Consider the following 19,259-nt stretch of genomic DNA (forward strand, 5'->3'; position numbering starts at 1 on the left):
AAACCTTATATAGTCTTTAGGTTTGGTTCGTGCTAAACTCATGTTCGTTTGTTTAGCAAGGTTGCGGACGTACTAAACGAGTTTGTTAATTTAGCAACTAAACCAACGAACACGGACAATGATACATTTGTCTTTTTAATAGAAAAATTATGTAGTTTTGTTTAAAACTATGTAGTTTTAAGAAATTAATAGAATATTTTAAATTTAATTAACTATTTAATCAAGTCTATTACAGTTGGTTTCACAAACTCTTTATCAAACACATATACAAGCCAATTTACAAAATGTTATTCGAATTTATTCACGAACAATTAAACAAGCTCATAAATGAGTTGTTAAACACCACCATATTTATATTCGACTCATTTAAATAATTAGAACATTAAACAAAATTCGAGCTCATTTCGTTTAAGCTAAGAACAAACACATAATAAATATTTTAGAGCATTTTTATTAAAAAGAAATATAGAAAAATAAATATTAATACGAGGAGAGTCATCGAGAGAAGCCGAAGTCCAATTAAAATTGAAAAATCACCTTCTTCCCCATTTCAAGAAGGAAGTTTTTAAAGAGGTGAGTAATTTTATTTGAGAGAGGATTATATTACTTTTTCTAATAGCAATTTAATATCATATTTTAATTATTCTAAGAAAAGATGCACATATTGATTAAAACAAAGGATTATAGCGCTTCGGCCGAGTCTTCTTAGTTACGGAAACCTGTGGTTTATTTAAACTTTCATTAGCCATAACAATCTACAAAGGCACTCTTGCACAGAGGAGAACACCTCCCACGCACACTCCATAAAACACCACATACCCCATTACAAGCTCATGTCCAAATTGCATTCTCTAACCAGAAAACCCAAACCAAGAAAAAGAAAACGAAGGAACAGTGTAAATGAAGAGACAGATAATACAATGCAATATTTGGATAAAAACCATATGAGTAGAATATTAATCAATCTTAATATTTAAGTAAGGTCATCTTCTTCCTGTTCCTTGGCCTTCAGCTTCTCCTTTACCCTCAATAGAAGGGTTGTTTTCCATGAATCCTGTAATACCGGTGCAGCAAAAACAAATGCAAAACAAAAATTTCATCACAACATACAAGATTTGATAAAACATATTAAGGATTAAATGCAAATTAAATCACTAACTTTAGCATGTTTTGGAATTACAACAAAACTTTAAATTTTGGCAATATCAGAATATACACTGTTCTGGCAGCCATATCAATAGTTTTTTTAATCGGAAAAGAACTTTGCGGTCTGAATTGTAAAAAAAATTGACAGTTTGTGACATTGCCAACATTTAAAGTCTGCATTGTAATTGCAAGACACGCTGAAGTTCATGATTTATTTTGCAATTAACCCGAAATAGCCACATAAAATAAGCTAAAAAATAAGTTTTATACAAAATGGAGTTATGGCAGGCTTAATCAATGATACTTTACTTCTCCGTCATATGAATTATGATCAGAATACATTATTCATAATAAAGTAGAAAAGATATACTGCAAATGATATAAAACCTCTTCCTTTTTTGAAGTTTAATCAAATTCGAATGACAAAAACAAAACATCATATCAGCAAGCTGCTTAAAGTCACTTTTGTATGTATAACAATAATACATTTCGTTCACGTGGTAAAAAGGAATGGAACTCACCAATGGGGTCATGCTGTCAAACTCCTTGACAACATCAGTGAACTTGGCAACATCTTCCTCATCAATGGCAGCAGCAACATCCTGCCAGTACAAAAATGAGATTTACTTACCTATCGCGTGATGTAAGAAAAGCAGAAAGGAATTAAGATAAATGGGCATTAAGGCTGTCATTGTCATATACTCATTTAAGTGGATAAAGGACATCGAGGTCCTTATTTTTCACAAAGCACATGCATTAATTCAATTGGACTTCATTACATAATTAGCTACAATTGCGCCTGCTTATGTTCATTCAATCTGTTCTGTTTACTTGGCTATGAACATCATTTATGAATGACATGTCTACCTACGGATAACCTTATTCGTATTCCCATTCCAAGAGGACCACTTGGATTTCCTGAAATTCCGGCTAAAGGTAAATTTATGAATGTGTACTTCTTTACTAAGCTAGGCAGCATAGTGATGAACTGAATTTAGGCGCAGGTTCCATTTAGTTTTTTTTCTCAGCGGTGGCAGAACAAAATATATGTTCCGGTGGTGGCAGAACAATCTTATAATAAGTTTTTTTGAAGTAACACATAACTTACCGCCAATAGTCTATACTCGCGGGTTCCAGAAAAAGTTGGATCCAGGTCCTGCAACAACAAATTTGATATTTATTCACTTTCCATCATGCTATGTGCGCAAATTTAAGATGCCAACAAAGGAGCTATGTATAGACCTGATATTTCTCTAATGCATTAGTTATGGAAACAACGTCGCCTTTGCATAGATGGCAAATGCCGGCATTCAGAAGATGGCCCTTGACTCCGTACTTGAGCAAGTTATTGCCAAGTGAGTGTCGGGCAATCTCTTCGTAAATCTCAATTGCCTTCGGGTATCTAAGAAAATATCACAAAAAGAAAAACAATAATTCAAATCCACAGAAAGAGCTCATCAATTATCTATTAAGAACTGTATCAATATAAAGAACTGTATCAATATAAAGAACTGTATCAATATAAAGAACTGTATCTATTAATAACTGTATCAATATCTTGTTATCACTACATGTTGAATTTCATTTTGTTTCCTGCACTCTATTACTTAGCATAAGGCTTTAATCCCATTGCTGCAAGCATAAACTAGGGATATTGAGTTGAGAAATATTATTAAACCTCACAATTATAATAGCCACAAAAATATTTGAAGTAGCAAAGATTTAGAAAAAGTCCTACATTTTAGATGCACATTCATAAAAGTTTGTTAAACATGAAGTAACATGATTTCAGCATATCATGGTGTGAATTAATGTCAAGAAAAATATCAAAAACCAGAAAATGAACTGAACTAATTGGAGAGTGGACATATAGAAAACCAATATGAAGAACACATGTAACAGAATTATGCAAAAAAAATGACAATATGCAAAAAGCAAAGACCCTACTGTTCTAGTTGAGCAGCAAATTGTGCTACTTTCTGCTTGCATTGATTGGCAGAAGTAGTTACATCTTCGCCTTGGAAAAAATCAGCTGCTTTTTCATAAAAGATGATGGATTTCTCAATATTTGCTTCTGACTCGTACAACTCGGCAATTTCCTGTCCAAGTATAACTCCAGGTTATATAAGAGTACCCCAAAGTCGATATCAACGAAAAGCATGTTAAGTCTAAAAAGGGATTCTCCAAATGATCACCTTAAAGTAAAACATTGATAACTGATTAAAACCAAGACTAGCATCAACTGACAATACGATATACCTTGTAATATCTAGCAGCCATACTGATCCTTCCTATGTCGCAAAACAGATCTACTGCCTGCGCTAAGCAAGATATTGCCTCTGCATAAGGAAAATCCGAAAAGATAGTTAGAGATCAGTGTAAAATAGGAGACAATGAGGGACATGGATGACCATTACATGGCAAAACTAGAATCTTACGGGTGGCATACTCAAATTTCAAACCAGCTTAAGTAGCTTGAATCAAAGACAAAACAATGTACGATCATACAGATCCACTGCATTAAAAACTGGGTTAAATCAAATAATCTTCTAAAAGGGTCAACATCTTGTCCGAAATCAATCGCAACCTAAGTACTCAACAATAAGATGCAGCTCTACCATCGTCGTCTATAGCAAATTTTTTGCACGTATTTAACTGACATGTTAACAGTCTCACAGAGGCAATATATGACTAAAAAAAACAAATTTGCTAATATGCACTGCGCCGAGAAGAGGTGTGTATAACAGTCAGGATGTGATCTCTTGCATAACCCTACATTCCAGGTTAAAGTGGTTTGGTAACTCTCCGACATCAAACCATTTGAATAAATCTTATTTACAAACAGTTTTTTCAAAATCATCCATGTAATCTTGCAAAAGTAATCAAGCCACTATGCCAATATTTCACAATTAAACAAACAAATATGTGGAATGGCATCAGTAGAGTTGAAACATTGAGAGCAATCATTCATACCATTGGTTGATGTTTTCTTGTAACAGTGGCCAGCATCAACATAAGCTTGGGCAGCTTCATGTTTACTATCCAACTGCAAACACAATAAGATGAAAACAGTGAATTTAACTTCCATCAAAACCACATATTTAATTAGTCATAATAGTCTCGAAACTAATGCTGACCTTCAAATGACAGCTTGACAACTTGACATACATTGCTCCAGCTCTATCCCCTACAAAAATCCATATCAAAGAAAAACAATAAAAAAAATTCATCAGAAAGACCTAATTAAACACATTGTTCTAAAGAATTCAATGCAATTGAATGTATTTCTTACAAAAACATTAACTCCTCTCGTAGTTCAAATCATCTTTAAACTTGCTAAAAATGAAATTTAACTTAGGTAAACCCTAAAAAAATACAAAAATAATAGAATTGATTCCAAAAGAACTTCTGGTCATCCGTATAATGACAATTCTTTAATCTATCGCTAATTACAAACTAATAACAGTATTTGATCAATAATCAAACATCAAATAATCTATCATCTTAAATTCTACTAATCGATTCCTAAATCAATCAATCAAACATAAAATTAAAACCCTAAGACTACACAATTTATCATTTAACAACAAATTAAAAAAAACGATTAAAAATGGCGATAATATGAATTGAAAAAGAATGATCAGCTTACAAGCTTTGGCAAGCTTGAAGGAATTGGCGGCTTTATCGAAGAGATCGGCGGCGTCTTCATATTTGGAGCCGAAGAACCGGAAGCCGTTGAGCTTCTTCTCGGCTTGCTTCTCGAAATCCTCTCCTTTGGCTAACTGATCGCTCATTTTGTTTGAAATCTCTGTTAACAGTTAATTTTTTTTATTATTATTCAAAATTTGGAGATGAAGATTAGAGAAAATATTTATAATATTTAGGAAATGTCAAAGAAGAGGAAAAGGAAGAGGAAATATCTAAACGGCCGTGTTTTTCGGTTGTTTTTGAAAAGTATCAGATAGAATATATTTCTTTCTTTCTTTCTGGTTCTTCCTCTGGCTGTGGCTGTTTACTTTGGGCTTTCTTTAGGGCTTTATATTCAGGCCCAAACTTTGAAAAAGAGATTAAAAAGATACTTCAATTTACAAATTAAAATTATTAAATCAATCAAAATAGTAAATTATAATTTTGACAAACTAATATCACATTGCTTTCTTGTTATACGTCGCCGCGGAGGTGGTGCGGTACAGAGGATTGGTGACGGAGGAGACAAGCATCAGTATGGTTTGCTGGCAGCAACAACCGAAATGTGGCGGCGACGACGTTTGAAAGGACGAACTATTTTTTTAATTTAAGGATTTCCTTAAGTTAAAGAGCAATTTAAATTTTAAAAAGTAATTTTTTGACAGAGATATGATTATCCGGGGATTAGCGGAGATTAGTTAAAGAAGAAGAAAATACACTTTAAGACAATCCACTAGCTGACAGAGGGGTGAGTCGGATTCATGACCTTTGAGTGATGCACAATGAAACTAAACCATCTAGGATAGAGCTCACTAGCAAAAGTAATTTATCTAGAGAAAAATATATTTTATCATGAATATATCTTTCGTGCCTTTTAAATTTTGTTAGCTATATTATTTAGTTTTGTGTTTCTCTTTTTAAAAAAAATTAAATTAAATTTCATTAAATCATATTCAAAATAGTTATATTTATAAAAAAAATTAAAAATTAAACATGATAATATGACATAAAACAAACATACACTAATACTTTTTTTAATACTTCTGCTACATGATTTGAAGATCTATTTAATAAAAACAAAGGAAATCGTAAGTTATTATGCCTAATAAAATGCCAATTCTTGATTCATAAAAAATGCCAATTCTTGTTTTAAAAAAATCATAACCCGCAAACGGATTTATAATGTCAAAAATTATAATTATAATAGCATATTGAACTACCACTCGACAAAACTTTTTTCTACTTCTGTTTAATTTGTTGTTTACTTTGGTTTTATTTTTATTCTTTGATGTATCATGACTTTCAAAGAATTTTTGCAATGTCTAGTTTAATATTAAAATCGAACCTTAAGTTGATGTTAAATCACAAATTGTACCATGTCAAGAGAATTTTCACACACTAGGTTAGGTAAGAAAAATGACAAAACTTAAATTAAACATAATATAATCAATTTATTAAGTTCGTAAAGAGAAATAATATAGTCAAATTTCAAGTTTTCTTTATTCTTTTTATTTTATTTTATTTTATTTATTATTCGATCACAATTTTGGATATCCACTAATTTGGATTTAAATCGTATAAAATCATAATAATCGTAAAATTATTCCTAACAAATTTTAACCAACCTAAACTCTCTATTATTTGCTGTATGATAATTTAGTTAAAAACTCAAGCTATTTATAAGTATGACATCTTTTCTAATAATAATACAGAAAAATGTATTTAAATATTTTAATACTATCATTTATCCAAACATATTATATGAATATTATCATTATAGCAACCCAATCATGCATCATCTCTTTCTAGCTACAAAGGTTAGCATTTCAATGTCATTGTAAATTATGTACTAAAAAAACTCCATTTCTCCAAAAAGGCTGATGAGGAATACTAAAAACGACACCGGCGAGCTCGTTCCGCTCTTATCGGACATAGAATCATCAAAAAATGTAAAAGAAAACGGTGCATCATTTTTTGGGGCGGTTTTAAACATATCGACGACGATGATCGGAGCCGGAATTATGTCAATTCCGGCAACAATTAAGGTCCTTGGTATAATTCCTGGATTTATAGCAATTCTTGTTGTTGCATATTTGGTAGAAGTGACAGTGGAGTTTATGCTGAGATATAGCCAATCAGGACGAGCAACGACATATGCTGGTCTTATGGGTGTGTCGTTTGGTAGAGTAGGATCACTTGCTGTCCAAATCTGTGTGGTTATAACCAATCTTGGTTGTCTTATCATCTACTTGATTATAATTGGTATGTGAATTATTCTTTTCCCTTAATTATTTAGCCATTTTTTTGGTGGTGTGCCAAAATCGAATAACTGATAAATTTAGTAGTTTGGTTTGATATATAAGGAAACATTATTTTTTTTTATTACATTTGATTCTAAAGAAAATAATTAGTATTAATTGAGCCAAAAATCGAACTGTAATGACAAATTCGGTGTGATTGGATTTAATAATATAGACTTTCAGTTTTATCGATTCAATTCGATTTTTGATATAATGTTTTTAGTACAAACCAAGTTGAACTAAAAAATCAAGCCGAATCACAATAATCATATAAACCGATTGATTCAGCTCTATTTAAAAAAAAATTATTCTTGTTCTTTGGTACGGTTTAATTTTTTAAAAATACATTTTAATTCGGTTTAATTATATTTGAACCGAATGTACATTTCTAGTCATTTTTAACCACATGCTAAACGTTCATGTTAATCTTTTTATTAATACTCATATATCAATTATGTATAGAAACGAGAATTCTCAAAAACAAAAATGTTATTCTCTCTATTTTTCTTAATAGGCAATATTGTTGTCTCTAATTACTTGTCCTTAGAGTTTTAAAATAATCTTAGCTATTATCTTTCAAATTCGTTTCTGATATTTTTTTTTATCGCGGCGTGAAATGATGGACCAACTCCTCAATTTATAATACTTTAAGGGGATGTGCTGTGCGGAAATGAGTATGGTGGAACCTTACACTTAGGCATTCTACAACAATGGTTCGGTATTCATTCGTGGAATTCACGGCCTTATGCTCTCCTCTTCCTAGTGCTTTTTGTGATGCTTCCGGTGGTCTTATTACGCCGTATAGGTCAGTTTTTGTGCACAATTTTATACCCAGAGAAGTAGAGGATCAATATATTTGCCTTTATGATTTCAATTGATTTTTTTAGTAGAGAATCAATGCGGCTCTTAAACTTATATACGGGACTCGAAAAATTTAGACCGAGTCAGTTTTGTCAACTAGAGGTAAACCGTAAAAGTACCTAATTAAGAATCAATGCAGTCGATAAACTTTTGCATGAGACTCATAATAGCATTACTTAAGCTATGACAATCTAAGAACCATTTGTTTTCAAAGTAGATAAATATTTATTGTATGATTATGTTATACTTATCATAATTTTATTAAAAAAATTAAAATAGCTAAAAATAGTTTATGTCTAACATTAAGAGGAATGAGTTCTTCTTCCTCCATCAAATTTATTTTCTAATGCAAAATTAAAATATTCCCCACAAAATCAACTAAACAATTTGACATCAAACTAGAGATATTTGTCTCTAATTGATGAAAATATGGTTATTCGGGCTCCGTGCACAAATTTAGGGGTCATGTTCACCCTTAAAAATGAGTTATTTGAGCCCTGTGTATAAGTTCAGGAACCGTATTAATCCTTTGCTCATTGACTTTGGTTGCTAACAGATTCACTAAAGTACACTTCAGGATTATCTATTTTCCTTGCATTGTTGTTCATAGCCATAAGTTCAGCTATGGCAATATATGCAATGTGGCAAGGGAAGACTCAGAAGCTTAGACTATTCCCTGATTTTAGCCATGAAACCTCCATGCTTCATCTTTTCACCACCATTCCTGTTTTCGTCACCGGTCTCGGATTCCATATTAATGGTAATTCAAGTCTTTTATTTTATTGTTAGTGATATCATATTGCCTCGGTCTCTGATTTAAACTGAATTAACAGTAACAAAAAATTTCTAAATATTTATAACCGCAACTGTAGCCGGATATAAAAGTAAATATAACTTAACTAAAAACTTGTTCGTTTAGTCAGTTATTTCGGTTAATTGAATAACCATATTGAAATTATAGAAATTACTACATGATAAAAATAAAATAAAATAAATTAATTTTTAATCATATAAAAATTCAGAGTTAGAGGGAAAATTTATATATAAATCTTATAAAAAAATACCTTAAATTCTAAATTTGTATATAATTAAAAATTAATTAATTTAAATCTTATATAAAATCAAGAAAACAAAATAACTTAAATTTATAAAAAAAAAATTATAAAAATAACTTAAATTTATAAAAAAAATTATAAAAATAACATCATGTATATATAATTTGGTCGGTTTGATTAATTCATAAATTTCATATTGAAAATCGAACCAAAATAACTAACATTTTTAAAATTATTAACTATAATCGAACCAAATTAAAGTTTTGATATGGTTTGGTCGGTTTATTTGGTTTTATCCGAATATTACATATCCCTACTCATAGTATACCAAAAACAAAACTAAATCGGATCGAACCAAAAAAATAGGTACCTTTCGGCTCTTAAGCTATCGACTTTTACAAACGAGAACATTGAAAAACCAAATCAGAATGAACCGAACCAAGACTACAAGTTTTGTTCAGTTCTTAAGCTATTCATACATGTCGATCCTTAAGCTATTCATTTCGAATTTTACAAAAGGGAAGACCGAAAAATCAAACTAAACCGAACAGAACAAAAAAATAAAAAGAGACTGTTCCGAAATTTAATGTTGCTATCTTGGTTTGATGAATGCAGTTCATCCAATCAGAGCAGAACTTAACAAGCCTTCAGATATGAACCCGGCAGTTAGAATTTCCCTAATCATTTGCGTTACACTATACTTCGCGATCGGTTTTATTGGTTACTTACTCTTCTGTGACTCAATCATGGCCGACATTCTCGTAAACTTTGATCAGAATTCCGATACGCAAATCGGACGATCACTCAACAACATTGTCCGATTAAGCTACGCAATCCATCTGGTTTTTGTATATCCGATTATGAACTTCTCATTGAGGGCGAATATAGACGAATTGCTATTTCCGAAGAGACCTAATTTGGCGTCGGACACTAAAAGATTTGTGTCTCTAACATGTGTTCTACTGGCTGTTCCTTATATAATTGCTATAGCAATTCCAAACATTTGGTACTTTTTTCAATTCATGGGATCTACTACTCTTGTTCTTCTCTCCTTTATTTTTCCAGGCTCGATCATTCTCAGGTATGATTTCTAATCTTTTATAGTTTATCATCGGGTTTAATGATTTAAAAAATTCAAATATTTACAGTTTTTGTCAACTTTAACTAAAAAATTAATTTTATCAATTACATACAACATGGTTTTAATTTTTCTATTCCAGTTATATTTAAGTTTATTCAATTGAATTAAGTGAGCTTAATTTTGCTTTCATGTCCGTCACTAAATAGTCGTCTTTTCTTATGTTTGCCTTTTTATTACTACTCAGTTGTGTTTAATTTTGATAGATTAATATCCAATGACAAACACGAGAGAAAAATCATGCGTAATTTATTTAACTAAAAATAATTGTTACAATTTTTTCAAATCATACATAATTGACAAAACTAGAAAATTTGTATTAATAAGAAAGGTACATATTTGATTTTTTCAACGAAATATTTAAATTTTTTGGTCATTAGATTTTATTGTTATCCTCGCTACAAGTTTTATATTTATTTTTAAATAAAGATGATGCTATTTTCAAAATAAGAATTACTTGGATATAATATTTTTTTTGTTTGACAAAATTTTCTTTAAGTTTAAGTCTACTTTTTTTTTATTTAAAACAGAATTTTTTTATTAAATTTTAATAAAAATGTCACTATTTTCCCTTCCATCTTAGACTTGTAATCTAATGGCTCATTAATGGTAATTTTGGAATAATGATTTGATAGGGATGCTGATGGCATTTCCACAGCAAAAGATAAGATGATGGCAGTCTCGGTGATTTTGGTGGCAGTGGTGACTAGCTTCATAACCATATATACCAACCTCCAAACTTCCAACAGATAACCATACTTTCATTATCTTTCTTCAATAAATATGTATAGTCAATATGAATTTTAAAATCTCTGTATTTTTAGATTTATTATAGATCTATCATTTTTTAATTACTATTATATTAATTTATCCAGATTTATTTTTGATTTGATATAATAAATAGTTTTGGATGACACTTTATATAGATAAAACATCCTATTTCACTATATTTAACTACAATGTCATAGTTGGATTTGAGACTCGTTAATATGATTAAAATAATTAAAATACATATTTTAATCTACATTCATAAAAATTTAAAACATAAAATTATATGCAAAAAATATTTTATAAGATATATATTTGTATTTTAAAAGAATATACTTATATATACTAGTTTCGCATTACGTGCTATGCACGTGGCTCGTAACGTAACTCGTCAATGAACATATTAGTAAATTTATTATAATTATATCAATTTTTTATTTATAATTAATATTAAATTAGTTAAGAATTTTTATAAAAATAAATTTTTTTCCATACTGAATTTATTCTTCTTTTGGTTTTATAATAACCATAATTAAATAATTAAATAGTTAACTTAGGTATTCATACTAATTTGGAAACAATTTAGTTATTTTTTACATACTAAAAACTAAATTGGAGATAATTTAGCTACCTATTCTAATTAAAACTTTAATTACAATAGTGATTAATTAAATAACTAATTAGTTAATGACTATAACACCTTTATTTAGTAGTAAACTGAAAAGGATTATTCAGTAAATTCCCCCCCATCCGTGCTTTTATATATAGTATAGATATGTATAATATTTTTTAAAAAATTATTTTTTTAATTAAATATTTACCTAATAGAAATAAGAGTATATAAAATTATAGTAGACAACTTACATAGTCAACACAACCGAATAGAAATAAAAATATTTTTAGACTATGCTTAAAATTTTATTCTATAATTTTTATCTTTTTCTGTATTTAATTTTTTTAATAATTATAAAATTAAAAACCGCCAAACTTAAAATTCAAACCATTTCATATAATTAATCAATTTTATAGTTAACCGTTTAAAATTTTAATTTTAATTTTATAAATTATTTTACTACGAACCGGTTTACAAAATAGACCGACTATTCGGTCCATGCCCCCTCTCAATCCTATCACCTAGTCATATTTCTAAATTTTTGCTAGCTAGCACACCACTGCTGATACATTTACATGCTTTTCATTTGTTTTAATAAATCAAACAGTAGAATACAAAAACAAATCACGTCATAAAGCCAATGGCTGGCTGCTACAAAAATGTGATTTTCCTTTAATTAAATGTTGGAGGACGATGCATTGACACTTGACAGTGAAAGATATGCATGAAAAGTTAAAAACAATAACTATTCTCTCTAAAATATTTAGCTCTCATATTTCTCTGATTTTTTTGCTATATTAATTTTAATATAAATTATTCCCACTCTCTTATAATATGATGTAATTTATTTGAACTTTTGATTTTTTTATTTAAAAATTAAATGACATAATTGTTAATTTTTATTTTCACTTGTATTTTAATGACACTACAAGGAATTACTAAAATTAGCAGCAAATATTTTTACTGCTAATCATTCTAAAATTGTTAATATTAACATATATCAATAAAAAAATTGTTACATGTTGCTGCTAATCAATGTAATTGATAATAAAATTTGTTCTAAAATGTTGTTTCAACTTAATTAATGGCAACAATTTTTAAAATTATTGATGTAAATGTCTTTTAGCATCAAAAAAAATTAACTGTAAAATTACTGTTATTAAATACAATATTTTTTGTAGTGTCATTTTGTCTATTTTTTGTCAAAAAAATTAAAAATTTAATTAGAAACAATTGAATCGCAATTTAACTTTTGAGTTTATGTTTTTATATACATACAAAAAAATCATATTTTAATGAGATCTAAAGTTTATTGAATCCATTTTGTCTTTTCTAAATTTATACTTCTTTTACTTTTTAAATTTAATACTATAAATATCAAAACATTAATAATAATATAAAACCATAAATTGAATCATTAAGTCATTTCATTAAAATATAATTTTTATATATATATATATTAAAAAGATTTAAAGACTAAACTGAAAATTTATTTTAAGAATTAAGTCATTTAAATTAGGCGACTAGCATAATAAATCAATAAAATGATTAATATGTTAACGAAAACAAAAGTGAAGAGTCATATTATTTGGTGTAAGATGAACAAAACTGTAAATTATGATAAATATTAAAAATGTCTGAGTAATTTGCTTAATTTTAGTGTGTTTAACCAAAAATCACCTTCTTTTCATATCCTCATTAATATTTATTTTCATTTTTTTTTTGAGAATCAAGAAAGCGCTTTATTAATGATTAAACACGGTTACAAGTTCATTAACCGGATACGGCACATTGCCATCAATAACGCAATCTCTACCAAAGAAAATACCCCATTTGGCTAAAGCATGAGCCACTTGGTTACAGGATCGTTTCACATATTGAAACCTAACTTCACGCCCCATGCATGCAGCCCTGCAGTCCTCTACCATGACCTGCAAATAATCATCTGCCTCGCCTGGACTCTGAAGCCTATTTGCTACGTTTAATGCGTCCATTTCACAGACTATTTTATCAATCTGCAAATCACTAGCTATCTGGAGACCGAAGGAGACAGCTTTAATCTCTGCAACTTCCGCATTAACACAGCCATTTAAAACAGACACCCCGCTGCGAATAACGATACCACTTGAATCTCTGCAAACCGCGCTAAGAATCGAGAGTTTCTTCTCAGCCGACACTGCAACATCTGAATTAATCTTACACCATAATGGTGGAGGAGGAATCCAGACCTGTCCGCAACTCTCTATTGGTACCTCCCTATTCTTCAAAGCGTTCCCAGTTGCAATCATCGATTGAATACCATTAAATAAAAATGGCGTGGGGGAGCGATGATTCTCAAAGACGATGTTATTTCTATCCGTCCAGATAACCCATAACGACATGACAAACAGTTGAAGTTCCTCCTGTTTCAAAGAGCTACTCATGGTAGCAATCCAATCCGGGATAGAATCACACCGAATACCAACCGTTCGCAGATTTAAGGGAGAAACCAACCAAAGCCCTCTCACCACTTCGCATTCTTTCAGGCAGTGCAGTGTTGTCTCCTCTTCGGTTTTACATCTAGGACACAGGGATGATATTTGTACTTTCTTCTTAATCAAGTTCCCATTGCAAGGTAACGTATTATGCCCAAGACGCCATAAGAAATGTTTTACCTTTGGAGCAAGCTCCAAATTTTATTCCAGTAGTCTGAACTACCCTGAATATTAGACGGCCCCGCTACATCACGTCTGAGCATTTTATCCGCTACATAGTACGATGACCTGACTGTGAACATACCCTTCTTGTCATGTGGCCAGTATAGCTTGTCCGGTGGCAAACGGTTACTTATTGGGAGCTGCAAGATATTATGGGCATCGTTTTCAGAAAATGTACGCCGGACCTTCTCCACATCCCAACACCCATTCGCTTCATCAATGAACGTACTAACCATGCAATCATCCGACAGCGATAAGGCCCCAATCGGTCTCATGAAGCTTGAATTAGATATCCAGTTATTTTCATTTTTTGAGTTCAATATTTATGCTCCAATATAAAATTATAAAACGTAATGCGAAACTAATCTTTAAAAAAAGTATACATAAAAATATTTCTCTAATCTTCATAAATATAATGAACTTTCATATAAAATAGTTAAAATTATGATTTTCATAGTTTTATATATAAAAAATATATTAATAGCTGATTCAGTAACATGCATGGCATTTCTAACCAATCGGTTTCCAGCTTCCACGAAAGGACCAGTACATGACTCCATTTTGCGTCCAAATTCAATTTATTTTCTCCATTTTTTGCACGTTTTATGTCCAAATTCATTATTCTTACTAATTATTATTAATACATTTTTCTTATAAACTACTGATAGCCCCACATTCCAACCTGTTATTTTCTCTTTATTCTTTAATCAATCGTACTAATCATTTCACATTTCTTCCAATCCTATCCTTGTATTATCACCCCAAGAATAACATTTTTCCAACATTAATAACAATGTCATTTTAGTCATTGCACTAAAATGACTAAAATTCATCATCTTATATATGCATTTTACAGTTCATATATACAATTATTTTTTTAAAAAAACCACCTTCTTCCAGCCAGAATATTCCTGAAATGTCTCCGGCGGCTACCGGAGTTCACATTCCGCTCCTGCCGGAGCACGAAGCGAAGGAAAAGCGCGCGCCATCTGTGTCGGGAGCAGTGTTCAATGTGTCAACAAGTATAATAGGAGCAGGGATAATGTCAATACCGGCAACACTTAAAGTTCTCGGTGTAATTCCTGCTTTTGTAATGATTCTTGTTATTGCTTGGCTTGCTGAAATTTCTGTGGAGTTCTTGATGAGGTTTACGCATGCCGGCGAGTCGAGTACTTATGCCGGCGTTATGAGGGAGGCTTTTGGACCTGTGGGATCTGTGGCTGTGCAGATTAGTGTTATGGTTACTAATGTTGGGTGCTTGATTGTTTATTTGATCATTATTGGTAAGTTCGGATTGGAATTTTTCGTTCAAAGCTTACTACTTGGAAACTTAAATGGTATGAGTATGCTAGGAAGTGAGATCCGTTTTGTTTTTTCTTTGTGTCTCAGTACTATTTAAGGTTAAACGAGTCGAATTGAGTTTGAGTTATGCATGCCAAGTTCGAGATCGAATGAGTCTAAATTCTCAAGTTCGAGTTTGAGTTCAAACTATTTTTTCGATTAACTTGCGAGTAGCTCAACTAGTTTATACTCATAATCCTAATATGTTTTCTTTATTTTTATTTGGTTCAGGGGATGTCCTGTCAGGAAAAGTGGAAGAAGAATCCGTGTACCTGGGGATTTTGCAGGAATGGTTTGGCATCCATTGGTGGAATTCACGAGCTTTCGCAATCTTGTTCGTTGTCGTTTTTGTGATGCTTCCTCTAGTTTTGTACAGACGTGTAGGTCGGTGAATCTCACATCTTATTTTTGTTCATAATTTAATTAAGACAGAGGTGTAAGCGAGTCTGAGCCGATTTGCGAGTTACTCGAGATTGACTCAAAAATTATGGGAACTTGACTCGAGCTTAAATTTGAGCTACTCGAGTTAATTATCAAGTCTAGTTTGAGCTTTGAAATACTCAACTCGATAGCCTAATTGAGTTTAATTTAATTTATAACTTTACCTTTTATAATCATATAAATTTAATAGTACTTTCGTTTTTAAAATAAAATTTAATTATTAAAATATTTATACAGTCCTGTCGAGTAAAGATGTGTATCAATTATTCTATTGAGTTTGAGTTCGAGTGCGAGCTTGAAACTCAATCATGATCGAGTCGAGTTTCGAGGTTTAAATTTCAGAGTGGAATCGAGTTTGAGTTTGACAGTGTTTTGACTCTGGTCGATTCGGCTTCCCGAATTAAAAACTTCGCATTCCGATAATTGCTAGATTTTTCTTACAAGATTAAGTTGTGTTTTTTGCAGAATCACTAAGGTATAGCTCAGCTATAGCAGTGTTATTAGCAGTAGTGTTTGTTGGGATATGTTTGGTGATGACAGTCTATGCAATTATACAAGGAAAAACCATAAATCCAAGATTGCTGCCTCAACTAAACAACGAAGCTTCATTCTTTGATCTCTTCACTGCTGTGCCGGTGATTGTCACAGCTTTTACATTTCACTTCAATGGTGAGTCTCATTTTATACGTTCCGTGCTAGCACGAAAACTTTTCGTATGTGCAATAAACATGTTTGATAAATGTATGCAGTACATCCAATTGGTTTCGAGCTTGGAAAACCTTCCGATATGGTATCAGCAGTGAGAATATCACTAGTAATCTGTGCTGCTATATATTTCGCCATAGGCCTCTTCGGATACCTTCTATTCGGGGAATCAATTAAGGCCGATATACTCGTAAATTTCAACAGAAGTTCCAACACAGCGACAGGCGCATTACTGAATGATATGGTTAGACTAAGCTATGCATTTCACCTTATGCTGGTGTTTCCTCTGTTGAACTTCTCTTTACGGGCAAACATCGACGAGTTTCTGTTCCGTGATAAGCCTCTTCTGGCGAAAGACACGAGACGATTTATGTCTCTCAGTGTTGTGTTGTTAGTGTTCATGTATTTGATAGCAATTGCTATTCCAAATATATGGTATTTCTTTCAGTTTGTTGGATCAACTTCTGCTGTTTGTCTCGCTTTTATTTTCCCTGGAGCTATTGTTCTAAGGTATGTAGCGCTCTTTATCGGTTAAATTGTTTGGCGGTTACAAATTATAGTATTTTTACAAAACAGTTACTAATTTATTAATTCTTACATTTCCGTAACCATTTCAATTTTACCAACAATGGCATATCATGAAATAATATTCGCTAATTATTTTCGTTACCTATGATTGACAGGGATGTTCATAGGATCTCGACGACGAAGGATAAGATTATTGCCTCAATTATGATTGGTCTGGCGGTAGTAACGAGTACCATTGCCATATCAATCAACATACACAACATTACAAGAAATAAGTCATAAGTCCTTAATTCTTTTTGGCCTTTCATGATGGACTCTATGCTTACAAGAAAATTGAAGCGATGAAACGAGAAATGAAAAAAAGGCGCAGTCATATTTTTTCGAGAAATATGTTAAAGTTTCCCGAAGCGTTTCTGAAAACAGTAATGAAATGCCGAATATAAAACTTTTAACAAAGATTTATGGATTATAGTGTAAGCTAAGGCTATTGTATGCTTTTAAAGCCTGTAGTTTTGAGTATCAATAGAATACAACAGCTAACAATAATGTATGAGGGGCCTGTTTATTGATGCATATCCAACGACATGAAGTTGAGTTGATTAGAGAAACGACAATGCATTTTTAAGAGATACCAGTCAGGTCGTTTACAATGTGAAAATGTAATTCTCGTAAATTTTGAATAGAACATAATAAGTGTCTGCGTCAACAGACCAAATAATTGCTTCCGATCTGGTCAATATTGGCATTGTATTTAAGAATGTGTTTTAAGCCACTTTGACATTTTTTTTGGTTAAAGATACAAAAAAATTGTGTTAATTCAGTTTTAATTACATCGATTGAATTCTTATCGAATAAGTGTCTGCTTCAACAGACAATTATTGCTTCCGATTTGGTCAATATTGGCATAATGTGTTTTAAGCCACCTTGACATTTTTTTTGGTTAAAAATATAACAAGATTTTGGTTAATTTAGTTTAGATTAAATTGAATGGATTTTAATCAAATACATCATTTGTTCACCCCTAGCTTATATCTTTTGCAGACTTAGTCTATATAAAAATCTGTTCGTTGGTGAAGGAATGATATTTTGGTTTTCGATAATTGGGGGTGGAGGAGCGCTTATGGGAGGAATAGAATTCACATACTATTTGAGTTATAGTTCATTGATTATTTATGATATTATTATACTCGATTCTATTCATACATACATTTCGGACAAAGACAGCATGTAGACAACCAAAATCAATGCCGATGTCCTGCGCATCCTACGCTATGGCTTCGTCATGTGCACCTTACGGCTGCTACCTTCCTTGTGATAGTCCACCAGCAGCGGCATTGTGATCTACAGTTAATTAGTCCGAATGAGAAGCAATGATGGAACCATACACGTGGATCCGTACACCCATCGTGATTGGAAACATAAATATTTTTTAAAAAAAAGTTATAATTTAAAGCTTCGCCCTCGTTGGTATAAAGAAATTGACAATTAAATTTTTCTCCCTTATAATTAGAATCTGATTCTTCTTTCTTCTTCAAATATGCAATGTAGTCAATTCTTCAGATCTTGCTATACTTAACAGACAGATTTAACCATATTTAATTTCTTTAATAGGAATCATAAAAATAACTTTTCAATTAATAATAATAAAAAGTTTGTACAATTAAGTCCTCAACAATCGATGACGATCCGTTTCTAAAGTCTAGAACAAGAAATCTGAAACAAACAGCTTCATTCTTAATATCACTAAACTGCTCATTAATACCCCTAATTTTACGCGCCATTTTAAGATTAAACGCAGATTTTTTAGCAGCACGACTAAATCTCGCCACCGGATTAAACCCGCAATTCTCCGAATTAATCCGAAGATTCTCAGACGCGAACTCATCACATAGCAGTTCAGCTTCATCAACTACTCGTTTGAGTTTCTTCAACCAAATCGCGACGGACTCACTCTGACTCCCAGTCTGATTACTCTCAGCG

The 19,259-nt window shown here is 31.4% G+C and overlaps 4 protein-coding genes across 5 annotated transcripts; 2 read left to right on the top strand and 2 right to left on the bottom strand.

Annotated features, from left to right (window-relative positions):
• Positions 1-709: 709 nt before the first annotated feature.
• Positions 710-5,094, bottom strand: LOC126660917 (alpha-soluble NSF attachment protein 2). The gene is made up of 9 exons (XM_050354636.2): positions 4,796-5,094; positions 4,284-4,333; positions 4,120-4,192; positions 3,406-3,485; positions 3,094-3,245; positions 2,389-2,548; positions 2,255-2,302; positions 1,668-1,748; positions 710-1,054 (listed from the first exon to the last, which is right to left on the bottom strand). The coding sequence occupies exons 1-9, from the start codon at positions 4,938-4,940 to the stop codon at positions 974-976; spliced, it is 870 nt and encodes a 289-aa protein (XP_050210593.1). The 5' UTR covers positions 4,941-5,094; the 3' UTR covers positions 710-973.
• Positions 5,095-6,595: 1,501 nt separating this feature from the next.
• Positions 6,596-10,979, top strand: LOC126659941 (amino acid transporter AVT6C-like). Of its 2 annotated transcripts, XM_050353271.2 has the most exons (5): positions 6,597-7,095; positions 7,786-7,938; positions 8,551-8,754; positions 9,665-10,130; positions 10,823-10,977. In XM_050353271.2, the coding sequence occupies exons 1-5, from the start codon at positions 6,714-6,716 to the stop codon at positions 10,938-10,940; spliced, it is 1,323 nt and encodes a 440-aa protein (XP_050209228.1). In that variant the 5' UTR covers positions 6,597-6,713; the 3' UTR covers positions 10,941-10,977. The 2 variants fall into 2 exon arrangements, with proteins under 2 accessions (XP_050209229.1, XP_050209228.1); XM_050353272.2 differs by lacking the exon at positions 8,551-8,754 and having other exon boundaries at positions 6,596-7,095; positions 10,823-10,979.
• A 2,334-nt stretch (positions 10,980-13,313) lies between these two features.
• On the bottom strand, positions 13,314-14,539 carry LOC126662127 (uncharacterized). Its single transcript, XM_050356013.1, has 2 exons — positions 14,223-14,539; positions 13,314-14,127 (listed from the first exon to the last, which is right to left on the bottom strand). Exons 1-2 carry the CDS (start codon positions 14,537-14,539, stop codon positions 13,314-13,316), a joined length of 1,131 nt encoding a protein of 376 aa, XP_050211970.1.
• A 590-nt stretch (positions 14,540-15,129) lies between these two features.
• On the top strand, positions 15,130-18,004 carry LOC126661371 (amino acid transporter AVT6C-like). The gene is made up of 5 exons (XM_050355203.2): positions 15,130-15,547; positions 15,837-15,989; positions 16,512-16,715; positions 16,796-17,261; positions 17,435-18,004. The coding sequence occupies exons 1-5, from the start codon at positions 15,181-15,183 to the stop codon at positions 17,559-17,561; spliced, it is 1,317 nt and encodes a 438-aa protein (XP_050211160.1). The 5' UTR covers positions 15,130-15,180; the 3' UTR covers positions 17,562-18,004.
• Positions 18,005-19,259: the final 1,255 nt, after the last annotated feature.

Source organism: Mercurialis annua, linkage group LG8 (assembly GCF_937616625.2).
Source record: "Mercurialis annua linkage group LG8, ddMerAnnu1.2, whole genome shotgun sequence".
NCBI lineage: Eukaryota > Viridiplantae > Streptophyta > Magnoliopsida > Malpighiales > Euphorbiaceae > Mercurialis > Mercurialis annua.